The 14856-nt window shown below is 38.3% G+C and overlaps 1 protein-coding gene across 9 annotated transcripts in view; it reads right to left on the bottom strand.

Moving 5' to 3' along the window:
• Positions 1 to 293: 293 nt before the first annotated feature.
• LOC149253377 (uncharacterized) overlaps positions 294 to 14856 on the bottom strand; it is a 323687-nt gene continuing 309124 nt past the window's right edge. For 4 of the 9 annotated variants that reach the window (XM_089459903.1, XM_089459904.1, XM_089459901.1 and 1 more), the window contains 2 exons: positions 1360 to 1527; positions 294 to 833 (listed from right to left, as the gene is read on the bottom strand). In XM_089459903.1, the coding sequence (XP_089316029.1) occupies positions 714 to 833; positions 1360 to 1527 (288 nt within the window). In that variant the 3' untranslated portion in view covers positions 294 to 713. Of the gene's footprint in view, positions 834 to 1359; positions 1528 to 14856 lie in introns of those variants that run through there. The other 5 variants (XM_089459910.1, XM_089459906.1, XM_089459912.1 and 2 more) reach the window with 2 other exon arrangements.

The raw sequence follows: 14856 nt of genomic DNA, 5'->3' as shown, positions 1-14856 counted from the left end.
TATGAGCCATAAAGATAGAGACTATCTTGAAATGGTGACTACGAGGCCGAGCAATAACCACAAGGGTCTAGGAAAACCACCTAGATGAAAAAAATACTTCACATATATCACTAAGCATGGCCTATTACAATACATAAAGTACAAGGTCACACTTTTGGGTGATTCTGATACATAATACAAATTAGCATGATGGCATAACTCATCACGGCACCCCTGGATCTAATATCATCTCAAGATATGGACGAGATGGACTCTGAAACTGGCACAAATCTGGCAAAGAAAATGAAGTACTCTGAAGTGAAACTGAGTGGTAACAGATGCCATTAAAATAAATAAATCAAGTACATATTCTCCTAGAAAGTTAAAAAGGTATTGAAACATAATAATGATTTGGTCAATGGCATAACCTTTCTGTCAGAGGAAATTGCTGATTAGAGGAGAGAAGTATTACATGTAATATATTTCTTTCGTACTATAAACATGAAAGTTAACTCCCTGTTACCTTTCCAAACTCTCTTTTAGTAAGAATTCTCATAGTAAGCTAATAGTATATCTACAAATTGAGTTAATACATCCACTCTTTCATAGATCATGGTAACTTAAATGAGTTTCAAAGAGTTACTGATATGTAACTCCCATGAATTCACTTTCTACAAATCACAACTGATATCTAATCCCACCCAAGCAATCCACGAGGATAATTTGCATTGAATTCATAGTGCAATAGCTCCCATCATGAAGCAATTAAATGAATCTACCTGCGCTGCTCTTACGAGTTGTTTATTAAACATATCCAGCATATCCATATTTGGATCAAGTTTCCGTTGCCAGCCCTGTAAATTTACAATTCCATCAGAAGTACAAATACTCAAATTTAAAATGCAACTGGAGAGATAGAACTGGATATTTGGTTCTATAATACTCGATTCTAGTTTCAGGAAGGAAATAAATCAATTGAAATTTTTTGTTGGTAGAAACTAACATGAATATACAATCACAAAGATATCTACTTGACACAACCCAAATATACAGTCTAAAATTAACAACTTGATGCAACTTCAACACAATTACACAGATTTCTACTTGACGCAAAATATTTGAAACACGTGAAGAGAAAAAACTTTTTGGTATGGTAATGAAAAGTAGCTTGTAATTTCGCTGGCCATATAAATGCATTTAGCCTGAACGCACATAGATCAAGACAACATTTTCTATTTGCCATGAAACTATCATGCAATACAAAACAATGAAGGAAAAACTTTTGAGAAAAATAGCTCTTTAAGAAACATAAATTTTCAAAGCCAGTCTTGCTCATTCTTGTCTTGATTCTTTCAAGTTTGTAAAGTTGACGAGAAACACCTCATATATGAGGGTGCTAACCATCGCTGTGCAAATGTCCCCATCAATGGTTACATGGTGTTGTCGAACATCATTAAACAAGTCTGTCATGCACTCTCCAGTGTTCTTTGCAGAACCTTCAACAGCTAGGTACCTCTTGAACTTCTCATCTACATTCCTTACAAATTGCTGCATGAAAGTTTACATACGTATCAATTGACACTGAGCAGTTATAATCAAAATCAAAACAAAAATACACAACTCTGACCAACAGCTACTTAGTGCGGTTCAAGGATAATTTCAAAGGAGATTCCTTAATTGTTTTGATAGAAACCAAGGTGGTGACTCTCCAATTTACATGCATAAAATCGATGGCATATCTTTGTAGAAGTGGAATATATAGTGTTATAAATCTGGCCAGTCTTTCAGGGAAGGGAAACATATTTGAAATCATCTGGAAAATTCTATATAAAAGGCTTGGCAAATCTTAAAACATAAATTTCATCTCATACATATCACAACTAGTGTTATCAGAACTAGACTAGAATTGGTTGAACCAGCCAGTATGGCTGTTTTCAGGCCATTACTGGTCCGACTGTTAGTTTTTGTAGCATCGGATAAGTGTTCTAGTCTCTATTTGTGTTAGAGAGGCTAAGAACACGAGATGCCCATGGGGGACTATGTTATAGAGTATCAGTGATATTGGCCTGACTTTAGAGAGGCCATTACCTTCAGGGACTTTTGGAAGTTGAAAGGTAATAACAGGGGAAAGGGACAAGGTGGAGGAAGCTACACTCACGGCACCGATTTATAGTGCACCATGGGGAAATTGTTCCTCCCAAATTTCGATAGGTCTTCTAAGAGCTAAGAAAAAGCATGGGTGGAGAAGTTGGATGTCTATTTCCAGCTTAATCAAATGACGAAAGGAAAGGCAATTAAAATTGCCACTTTGCATTTAGAGGGAGAAGCCCATGATTGGTGGTTCCATGGGCTAACCACGATGGGGCATGCCGGAGTGGCAACCTATGAGGAGTTCACTAGGAGGGTGCTGGAGTGTTTCGAGAGGAGAGACCTGGAGGAGCATTTTGGGGAGCTGACAAGGCTCAAACAGATGGGAAGCACTGAGGCCTACATTTCAGAGTTTCTGAGGTTGTCAGTGATGGTGCCTGATCTATCAGAGGCCAAGAGGGTCTTCATGTTTGTAGAGGGGCTAGCAGAGCCACTGAAGGGATTGGTGAGGTCCAACAGGCCCACTACCTTGCAGGACGCAGTGGGGAGGGCCCGAGATTTGCAGGATGCCCTACCCAGGGCTAGAGCATCGTTACCACCTAGACAGGGATTCTAGCAGAGGGGAAGAGACACAAGGGCTCCACCACTGAGAGCCAACCAGGGGCGAGGGCAGCTGGATGAGGATACTAGGAGCATAGTTTTTAAAACCGGAACCAGTGATCGGACCGGTCCACCTAATGAACCGGTTTACCGACCGGAACCGGTCTAACCGGGACTGGTTTGGTCTAAACGAACCGGTTTTAGAAAAATACATTAAATAATTATTTTTTAATGAAAAAAACTATTTTTAAGATTTAAAACCATGATTCCAAGCCAATAGAGACAAAATATGCAAAGATTGCTCATTTATATACCATGTAAAGGTGAATATATCAAAATGGCATCGAGTGCAATACATATCGTCGACAAAATACATAAGCAATGAGGCTCTAAATGGCCTCTAGAGTGCAAAAACAAAGCCTACAAACTATGGGGCCAGTGGCCTACTACAAGACTTCAGTGTAGACTCTACATATATGATAATAGTAATACTATAATAGTGATCAACATTATCACTTGAAGTTGAAACTTCTCGTGAGTCTCAGTCATCATGATCAAACTCGGTTGAGTCTCGACTCCCAAACTTTGCAGTCACAAACTTCTCTATTGGTTCAGTGACTTGAGTCTCAAACTTCTGAAGGTATTCTGCCCTAATATGCCCTATTATTTCATTTGGTGCTCCACATGGCTTTACATGGCCTCCTATCCCAGCCAAGTGTTGCTTGAACCTGTTAATACCCCCTCCTTGAATGGATTTTTGGCAATATTTGCAGATCATTTTGCCATCAATCATATCACAATGAGCCCATGCAGTGTCTTTGGCTTTTGGAGGCATGATGACTCCCTGGATGGTAGATCATAGAAGTGAGAAGTTTATAACACATAAAAAAAAAATCATGGACAGCAGACTCAAATGAGGAATTATCAAGTGCAAATCCTTACCTGGAAATGCAAACTAGCTCCCTTAGCCTCCTCTTGAAGATGGCAACTCCACTGACAGCTACATATCTCCAAAATAGCTCCAACTCCAACTCCAAGATGACTACTTCAGCAAAAACTCAACACTCTCCAAGCTCACAAACAAACTCACAAACACTCCAAATCAGTTGTGTGAGACAAATGAGAGTGAGAGGGGCCTCTTATAAGCTTGGAGAGGGTGTTTTTGGAGGGAAAACACCCTTAGTTCCCCCCCAAAACCCCTAAACCACAATCAGAAAACCGCTTTTTGCAAGTTATGGTGGGCTTGCCATAAACCGGCCGGTTTGCTACAAACCGGCCGGTTTGCTACAAACCGGCCGGTTTGCTACAAACCGGCCGGTTCCGTCCTAAACCGGCCGGTTTTTACCGGTTAGGTCAAAAAAACAGGCACATGGTGGTTTAGACCGGGTTTTTAGGCCGGTTCCGACCGGCAGGCTAGCTAACCGGCCGGTTTGACCGGTTACCGGTTTTTGTAAACGGTTTTTAAAACTATGACTAGGAGGGACCTCCGGAGGAGGAAGTTAGGTTTCACCTATCAGGAACCAGGGGCACAAAGCCATAGATGCACAACAAGCAAGGCCCATTAAATGAGGTCTTTACGAACAATGACTTGGAGGACGAGGTAGAGCTGGAAGTGGGTGGAGATGACAACACAACACATGTGGAGAGGGGACCACCACCACCGCCACTAGGGGGAGCTCCTTTTGCACAAGCAGGAGGGGTCCTTGCATCTTTGTGAGGGGTACCCAAGTTTTTGACCTTGAGGATCAGGGGCACAGTGCAAGGGCAACGTGTTTCAGTTTTGGTGGACAGTGGGGCTACCCACAACTTCATCGATGCACAGATGGTTCAAAGGAGGGGCATCACAACCGAGGATTTTGAGGGATTTTCGATTCTTGTGCTAGGAGATAGAACCATGCAGTGCACTCGCTATGTTCCCGCCTTGACAATCACCATGGGGAACTATTTAGTGACAGACCACTTTTTGTGGTAGATGTGTTGGACACCAACGTGGTGATGGGTGTCCAGTGGCTCTATTCACTTGGCTGAGTCACTACAGATTGGAGGAAGCTGGAGATGGAGTTCACAGGACTGAATGGCAAATTGGTTTTGTTGAGGGGTATGCACTCTTACCCTCCACAGACTGTTTCGGCCCACATGATGGACGTTGATATGAGGCATGGTGACATTCAGTGGGTCATGGAGTTGAGGATTTATGAGGCTAGGGGTCAGCGCAAGTCACCACACCTAGACATACAGACTATTTTGGACAGGTATCTGGTGGTGTTTGGAGACATACCGCCTGGGCAACCTCTTGATTGGGGTTTTGAGCATACTATTGAGGTGGAGTCGGGGGTACAGGTTATGATCACTACACCCTATAGACATCCCAAGGCATACATGGATGAGATTGAGAGGGCCATCCATGAGTTGTTGGCACTTGAGCACATCAGGCCTAGCTCTAGCCCTTTTGCTTCATCAGTGGTTCTGGTGAAAAAGAAGGATGGGTCCTTACACGTGCATAGATCACTGGGCCCTCAATAAGAAGACCATGAAGAACCGTTACCCCATCCCATGCATAGATGAACTGATGGGGGCTATGTTTTTCTCTAAGATTGACTTGCGCTTGTCTAGTCAATTTAACATCTTAAATTGCTCTACATAAATTATCAATCCGGGTATCATAAACTGATGAAGTGTGGTGCACCATATGTGCTTAGTTAACCTTTTTTCTTACTTCGTTGTTTTATAGTTTATGTTGTTTTGGGGTTTTGTTCTTGTTGGTCTCCTAAAGTGTTTAATACAAATGGAAATCCTAATCGAAGGTTTTAAAAATACTTTTAAAGATCAAGTATGGATGTAAAATTGAAGACAAGGTTTATGCCTCTTATGGTAATTTCCAAACTTAGCACTTCAAAGATCTCAAAACATGCTATCTATAAAATCAGAACTTGAACAAAAGTGTAAACATGCAGCTACATAAATCAAGCTAAAGATGAAGTACTGAAAATGAGGTTACTATCTCTGCTGTCCATCTAATTACAGAATTGAAATCTAATAAACTACTGCACTCAAAACCAAAAAGTAAAGAAGCTGGAAACTAGTCACTGATTTCACCCATAATTCCAATATTTCGTCAATTAACTTCTAAAACGGGGTTAAGCTAAAGACACCGGAAATAACGTCATATGGCATGAAAGAATGACATTTAAACTATCTACTTGCAGACTAATGAAAGCAAAATCAAATTACTTCACCTACAATATGATAGCTCGTCAATTAACTTCTAAAACAGGGTTAAGCTAAAGGCACCGGAGATAACGTCATGTAGCATAAAGAATTGATATCTAAACTGTCTACTTGCAAACTAATGAAAGCAAAATCAAATTACTTCGCCTACAATCCGATAGCTTGCCAATTAACTTCTAAAACGGGGTTAAGCTAAAGGCACCGGAGATAACATCATGTAGCATGAAGAAGTTGAGGATTTCTGAGGCTAGGGGTTAGCGCAAGTCACCACACCTACACATACAGACTATTTTGGACAGGTATCTGGTGGTGTTTGGAGACATACCGCCTGGGCAGCCTCTTGATTGGGGTTTTGAGCATACTACTGAGGTGGAGTCGGGGGTACAGGTTATGATCACTACACCCTATTGACATCCCAAAGCATACATGGATGAGATTAAGAGGGCCATCCATGAGTTGTTGGCACTTGGGCACATCAGGCCTAGCTTCAGCGCTTTTGCTTCATCAGTTGTTCTGGTGAAGAAGAAGGATGGGTCCTTACACGTGCATAGATCACTGGGCTCTCAACAAGAAGACCATGAAGAACCGTTACCCCATCCGATGCATAGATGAACTGATGGGGGCTATGTTTTTCTCTAAGATTGACTTGCGCTTGTCTAGTCAATTTAAGATCTTAAATTTCTCTACATAAATTATCAATCCAGGTATCGTAAACTGATGATGTGTGGTGCACCATATGTGCTTAGTAAACCTTTTTTCTTACTTCGTTGTTTTATAGTTTATGTTGTTTTGGGGTTTTTGTTCTTGTTGGTCTCCTAAAGTGTTTAATACAAATGGAAATCCTAATCTAAGGTTTTAAGAATATTTTTAAAAATCAAGTATGGATGTAAAATTGAAGACAAGGTTTATGCCTCTTATGGTAATTTCCAAACTTAGCACTTCAAAGATCTCAAAACACGCTATATATAAAATCAGAACTTGAACAAAAGTGTAAATATGCAGCTACATAAATCAAGCTAAAGATGAAGTACTGAAAATGAGGTTACTATCTCTGCTGTCCATCTAATTACAGAACTGAAATCTAATAAACTACTGCACTCAAAACCAAAAAGTAAAGAAACTAGAAACTAGTCACTGATTTCACCCATAATTTCAATATTTCGTCAATTAACTTCTAAAACGGGGTTAAGCTAAAGACACCGGAAATAACGTCATATGGCATGAAAGAATGACATTTAAACTATCTACTTGCAGACTAATGAAAGCAAAATCAATTACTTCACCTACAATCTAATAGCTCGCCAATTAACTTCTAAAACGGGGTTAAGCTAAAGGCACCGGAGATAACGTCATGTAGCATAAAGAACTGATATCTAAATTGTCTACTTGCAAACTAATGAAAGCAAAATCAAATTACTTCACCTACAATCCGATAGCTTGCTAATTAACTTCTAAAACGGGGTTAAGCTAAAGGCACCGAAGATAACATCACGTAGCATGAAGAAATTGATATCTAAACTAGTTAAAAGCAGTAAACAAATCTCAAGCATGACAACTGGAATTAAAAACTAAAGTTCAACAGAGGAAGCAAGTCTCAGATCATTACTTGATGCAAAAACTACATTAAAAAACTCGAGCAAAAACTAATAAGCAAATACAAGAACATGTAAAGAAAAACTAATCTACAATCAACCGGTTGAACACACTTGCATGAATTAAAATTGCATGAATGGAAACTCTAATCTATCAAACTTGAAAGCAATAAAATGACATACATGAATGAAATCAAAGCAAAATTACAAAATAAAATCTACTCTACCTTACATTCTAATATGCTCCATGATATCTACTTCACATCTCCTTCCATGTTGAGAACATCAAAGCTTTATTCAAATTCTTCAAAATTACAAAGTACAACAAAGCTCTCTAAAACTTTCCAAAGCCATCAAAGAAGTGTAGGAATTTACAGGGTAAGTTCCTTAGACAGAACACCAAAGGACACCGCTCACAACCAGATCGCAGATCAATACACCAGTATTTTTGACGTGGTTAAAACCCTCAAAGAGGGAAACAGTCTACGGCCTGAGCCAACGCGGCCACTTCAGGCAATTTATTAATAAAAGAATGAAAATTTACATAAGCTTCTCTCATGCACGGATTACCCTACAAATGACCCTCCATGCGCTTTAAATAGTTGTGATATTCTACGTCATTTTCACATGGAAGACTGTAAGCCAGCCCCTTCTCCCTTTCAGTCTGGAGTCAAACTTTCAGTCACTTGTACTTCTCCTGAAGTTGATGCTACCTTATACCGTCAACTTGTAGGAAAACTTTTGTATCTAACCCATACTCGTCCTGACCTTTCCTTTGCTGTTGGCCTTGTTGCTTGGTTCATGCAAAACCCCCGTGAAAGTCATTGGAAAACAGCTAAAAGAATACTTCGTTATGTTCAAGGTACAGTTCAGTTTGGGATTCATTACAGTGCCGAAGCATCTCCTCTATTGGTTGGTTTCACTGATTCCGATTGGGCTGGTGACCCTGATGATTGGAAGTCTACTGCCGGTTATGTGTTCACTCTTGGTTCAGGACCTATTACATGGGCTTGCAAGAAACAAGGTGCTATTTCTCTTTCATCAGCAGAAGCAGAGTATCGTGGTGCCGTAGAAGCTAGTAAGGAAGCCTTGTGGCTTCGTCAGATCCTGTCAGAGTTTGGCTTTGAGCAGCAGCATCCGACTACACTTTGGTGTGATAATCAAAGTGCCATTCAGCTATGCAAAGATCCAGTCCAACATCAGCGCAACAAACACATTGAACTGCACATGCACTTCATCAGAAAGCTCATCCATGACCATGTTCTTGAAGTGCAATATTGTTCAACAGATGATCAAGTTGCAGACATCTTCACAAAGGCTCTCACAGAGGCGAAGTTCACTAAACTTCGATTTATGGTTGGAGTTCAAGAAGTTGTCACTAAGGGGGGATAGGCTCTAGTGCCTCCTTCCTTCTCCTATTGTGTCATATTTGTAAATCCTTCAATCTTATCCCAAGTTGTTCTTAAGGGGGGATGTTAGGATATTCCGACACATAGGAAATAGTTAAGTACAACTTGGTCTAGTATAGAGTTAGGTAAAGTGTGTTTCTTTACCGTTGTACATTTTGTAACTTACAATCCGACGGTCACGATATGTAGTGATCCGACGGTTCATTCTCTCCTTGGTATTACCGAAACTTGATCCGTGGCTTGACACCCGATTGGTCCATGATTTCTATTTAAAGCGCATGGAGGGTCATTTGTAGGGTAATCCGTGCATGAGAGAAGCTTATGTAAATTTTCATTCTTTTATTAATAAATTGTCTGAAGTGGCCGCGTTGGCTCAGGCCGTGGACTGTTTCCTTCTTTGAGGGTTTTAACCACGTCAAAAATACTGGTGTATTGATCTGCGATCTGGTTGTGAGCGGTGTCCTTTGGTGTTCTGTCTAAGGAACTTACCCTGTAAATTCCTACAAGAAGAACTACAAGCTCCAAGCTAAAGCGCTACCAAAAAGCTACAAGCTTAAGAACTAACAAGCTAAGCTAACAAATGAAGGAGAGAGATCTCCTATTTATACAAAATATGAGAAGCCATCTCATTAATGAGAGTCCATGAATCTCTCCCTCTACCTCTAGAGTCTTAATCAAAATAGGAACTGATAAGACATGTCTTCTTAGAGTTTCAACACAATTAGGAGATGTAACACATATCCTCATGATCCCATGATTCTCTTCACTCAAATTTGAATTTGGCCTTAGGGTGCCACATAAAGGTCTTCTAGAAACCTCATTTTGACCTACACATGTCAACAATCTCAGCCCACTTGTTAGGTATAAGCATATGCACATTATTTTCTAATTTTTAACCACAAATTCACTTAAAAATGCTACGAATTAATAAAGTTTGGAAAAACATAAATGTGGCCCAATGATAATGAAAGTGGGATGAATGTAGTGACATAGTAGTGAAATGGAAGTGATATAATGGACATAATAGTGAAAGTGTAAAGGAAATGAATGACATTTTCAAGACCCAACATACTCCCCAACTGAAGTTATTACATGTCCTCATGCAATATATATTACATTAACTCTTTTGATCCTTGAGCTTCGGCTTAACTTTGCATGAAATCATTTGATAACTTCATATTTTTGCAAAGTGTTTTACTTGAATTGCAACATGGTTGGTTATTGTGTTACAACCATTTTTTGTTGTTGTTGCATTCTATTTTGATCTTTGAACTTTGCATAATGATATTTTGATTATTTTTGCAAAGTATATCTTTATTGGATTGCATGATGGTTGGTTCTTGTGTGACAACCATGATTTTGTTTGTATTCAATTTATCCTTTAAGCACTTTTTGAAAAGCCATCGTATGCTCATAATAACAATATAATAGTTAATATATGTTGGAAGTATGTTGGCTCTGAAGTATGATATGGAGATGGCAAGATATGAAGATGGATGTATTCCCCCCCCAACTGATGGTATTGGCAATTTTATGAAATAAAGAAGAGAAATGTTTTTCCAACAATTATCATTCTAGATTTTTATGGAATTCTATGGTCAAAAGTTAGAAAATAACGTACATTAACTTACCATTTGGAATGGATGAGTTGTATGTGTGGTCGCTACAAAATTCTGATCATATTTTTCTTCAAGTAGCTGAACAAAAAGAGTCATGGATAAAGAGTTAAGATGACTTTTTATCGCTTCTACTAAAACATGCTGAATCTGCTCCAAAATGCTAAAAATAATAGTCTTCATGTCTACAAAACTCATTGGCACAATTCCTACTATGTGAAAAGATGTTCTGATGTCGAAAATAGTAGGAAATTGTTGACCTAATGGCCATTAATGGATGCCACTAGTCAACACGAGAACTCTCACCATTGATGACAATGAGAGTCAAAATTCCAAACACATCTTGCTAGGTATGAATAAATTTGCCGATGTCGAGTCACCTAGAAGATCTGATGAACAAGGGACATTAATGTATTCCCATTGTTTGTCAGCATGAGGACTTGCCGTTAAGGCATGCAAGCCTCAAGGTGTTTTTACAAAGAACTTAGACTCAAAGGACTATGGACTCAATAATTTGCATTGAAGCAGGGCTTATTTTCGAAATGAAAATGACAGGAAATGAAAGATGAAAATGGAATATGGCAATAAAGAGCAGAAATAGCAATGGGCAATAAGCATGTGAATGAGCCTCTTGCTTTTATTTGTGGGTTATGAATGGACAAAAAGAGATGGAAAGTGTATGTGAATGTAAATGGAAAATATGAAGTGAAATGAGGTGCATGGTTTATTATGAGGTATGGATGTGATGGAGACAATGGTATCTAAAAGTTTTCAAATATTTGGATCTGATTTTGCATTAGCATATTTCCTCTTTGTTGTTGATCATCCTCTTATGAAACAAATTGGTCTCTTAGAGAGACACCATTCACTTGTAGTCATTTGTCCTTCCTCCTGGAACCTGCAAAAAAAACTAATACTTTTTCTGCAATGGAATGTAAGATTATCAAAGGAGAGAGATGACCAATTTCTTTAGTTATGATATTTACACACAAAACTAAGAATTTGTATTAATGAAACAAGTTCTCAAAGGAAAAATCAAAAAAATTTATACCTGCTTTGGAATTAGTGCCTCAAGTTGAATGTTGCTTCTTTTCAGCAATTTATTTCATTATTTACCGTTTCAAACTCTAATGATGGATTTCTCATTGTGTAGATCTTGTTGAGATCTTTCCAATGATACTTGAATCATCAAAATCTGATTTCGTATGAGAAAGTTAGGCTGATTTGAACAATGAGGTTTTTCAGCTGCGGAATGATTTTAACTGTGGAATGCGCGCAATTTCTGTAGCTAAAAATCTTGAATAAAAAATTAGCCATTGATTTTCATCATCAGTCCAAAATTAAGCAATACCTTCAGAAAAGTGAGCAAATAATTTATTCATTTAATTGATTCAAAATTGTTTTTTTTTTTTTTGACATGCGGCGACTTAGTGTGGAGGCTTAGTGATAACACACATCTTGACTTTCCTTTGACCAGGGTCTTTTTCATTGATTTGGATCAAATGGATAGGACACCATCCATGTACTAACATTTTCCGCAGCTAAAAGACAACCAACCATCAGTTTTCTGATTTAAGTTATTGGAAAAGAGATTTTATGCAGCCAAGTACCAGGGGGAGAGAGAGAGAGCCTAAGATCACAGCTGATGCACAAGACCAATTATTCATGATCTGCTATATTTTTTTATTTTTCTTCACTATCCGCCTGAAAAATAAAATCTTTGTAAATGGTATATGAAGCAAAACAATTTTAGTGATGAAACTATATCAGAGTAATGGAAATGTATGATCTTTTCAACAGCGTTGATGACTCCTTCGGGCTCTGTCCTCACAATGAGACCCATTCTGCCTTTTTTATTGCGTAAACACCATTGTAGAAGATGGATATATGAAAACAGAGTGGTTATGAGGAAGCAAAACGGTTGTATGAACAAGAAAGGAAGAATACAGTGGAGAAAATTGATGGGTATGGAACTGGAAAAAAACTGAGTACGAAATGAAGAAGGGTTTTTGAAGCGAGAAGACTCGTATGGACAGAAATAGTGTGAGGGTTGCAGAATTCGGTGTATAGATAGTTTACGTAGAGGTAGAGTATTACTTGTAAACAGAACTTGCAAGGCTGAGTAAAACCCGAAAAGTTTGAGTTTACAAGAAAAAGACTGCGGGGGTAGAAGTCGAGAATTTCGGTGAGGAAAAGCCACATCTATCAATTTATTAATAACCTCTGAATTTAATTGTCTAAGAGTCCTGAAACACTCACGTCATTTAAGTAATTGTTCAAACAATGTCGTATTCAACCATCTTGCTGTTAAACGGAAAGTGGTAGAGCAGGTGTCAATGAGTTACAGACGAATGGCAAGAGGCGGGAGATGTATAGTTAGCAAACAGTTAATTATTAGCACGCCGTTGATTTCAAACCGGAAGCAGCCGAATTAAATCAACTTCTAGTTAATTAATTCAAATTCCATTTTTTCTCTTGCGCCTTGCAAAAATGGGCTTCAAAGAACCGAGGCGATCTCCCAAACTGCTTCAAATTCTTTAAAACGATTTCTAGGTTATCTAATTGACCCTATTGCCGAAAAAACCCATGTTTTATTTTTCCCAAATTCGTCTCCGTTTGGCCACATCATGCAGTTAAAGTTTGACATTTGTTGTTTTGTTTTGCGTTTTCCTAAATTACTGTTTTTACTGTTCTGCATTTTATGAATCGCTGCATTCGGCTTTCTGGGTTTGATTTGATGTGTAATTGCTTTCGAGGCTAGCTATTTACCTATACAGTGAGCGGATATGCATTCTAAATCCATGTTTTAAGATCTCCATATAATCAAATCCTTGTAGCCTCGTACTAAACAACGTGTTTGATTTGCAGTGCAGCTTTAATCACATTCCCCCTTGTAAGTAACCCAACCAGTTTCCCATTATTGTCCACTACAGGCAATCTCTGGTATTTGGTTTCTAGCAATAATCTAATTGCATCCTCAAAGTTGGTGGATTCATGAACAACAAGTGGTGAAGGCCTCATCACCTCAGCAACAATCGTCCCATTAGTCTTGTTTAGCAATTTCTGTAATCCATTGAAAGCTCTCCATATGAGTAAGATACATGATCCAGATGAATGCAAATGGGTTGCTTACAAAGGGCTGAAGATTTTCACTGACGATGGCCTGCTGCTGCTGATTACAAGAGTCAAGCAAACAACTAGAGAAGCCTTTTTGCAGTTCTTTTTTTTTATAATGTTTTTGCAGATTCGTTTGAAGGCCAAAGCTTGAACCGGGATGCAAATTTTCTATTGAAGCCACAGTGAAAGCTAAGATTGAAGATAGCCATAGATTGTTTTTCCTTTTTTTTTTTTTTCTTTTTCTGAAATTGTGAAATTTTATAAAAATGGTTAATGATTTTCAATTTTAGGCAGCAAAGACTTCAAGGTAAATATGCTAAAAACAAGACTTTGACTAAGGTCTTAAGCTGATTTTTTTATCAATCTGGGTTGGGTGACTAGGATAGGATCCATGTCGGGATGATTCCTGAGATGCCTATGTGGTCAGTTTCTTCATTGGATGCCTGTAACCTGCTAAGCCTTTGAATTAGCTGCGAAATTCACAGTTAGCTGCGAAATCACGCTGCATTCCGCAGCTAATTTGCAAAACCTTATTAAAACAGGACACAATGTTTTGAGAGTCACTACAAACCATAAATAGTTAATCTTGGACAGTTGAACCTATCAAAGCAGTTGGATTTTTATTTTTTATTTTTATTTTTTATTTTTTTTATTGAATCAAATGAAATGATGAGGTTTATTTTGTCCCCTTTTTTGTTTTTTTTTTTGTTTTTTTTTAACATAACAGTTCTTTTTCTGATCCTCTAGATCACACAAAGTGTAGGAGGAGAGCATACTCAAGATTTTTTTTTTTTTTTTTAAATGTAAGAAATAAGGTCTCCTAATTACACTTCCCCGGCAACGGTGTCAAAATGTCTAGTCAATTTAACGTCTTAAATTGCTCTACATAAATTATCAATCCGGGTATCGTAAACTGATGAAGTGTGATGCACCATATGTGCTTAGTTAACCTTTTTTCTTACTTCGTTGTTTTATAGTTTATGTTGTTTTGGGGTTTTTGTTCTTGTTGGTCTCCTAAAGTGTTCAATACAAATAGAAATCCTAATCTAAGGTTTTAAGAATACTTTTAAAGATCAAGTATGGATGTAGAATTGAAGACAAGGTTTATGCCTTTTATGGTAATTTCCAAACGTAGCACTTCAAAGATCTCAAAACATGCCATCTATAAAATCAGAACTTGAACAAAAGTGTAAATATGCAGCTACATAAATCAAGCTAAAGATGAAG

This window comes from Pinus tabuliformis, chromosome 7 (genome assembly GCF_031772625.1).
Source record: "Pinus tabuliformis cultivar Carrire ecotype Pingquan chromosome 7, CPIR1, whole genome shotgun sequence".
In the NCBI taxonomy this organism is placed as follows: Eukaryota; Viridiplantae; Streptophyta; class Pinopsida; order Pinales; family Pinaceae; genus Pinus; species Pinus tabuliformis.
The sequence above is the reverse complement of the archived record's forward strand: the minus strand, read 5'-3'. Positions and strand labels throughout refer to the sequence as shown.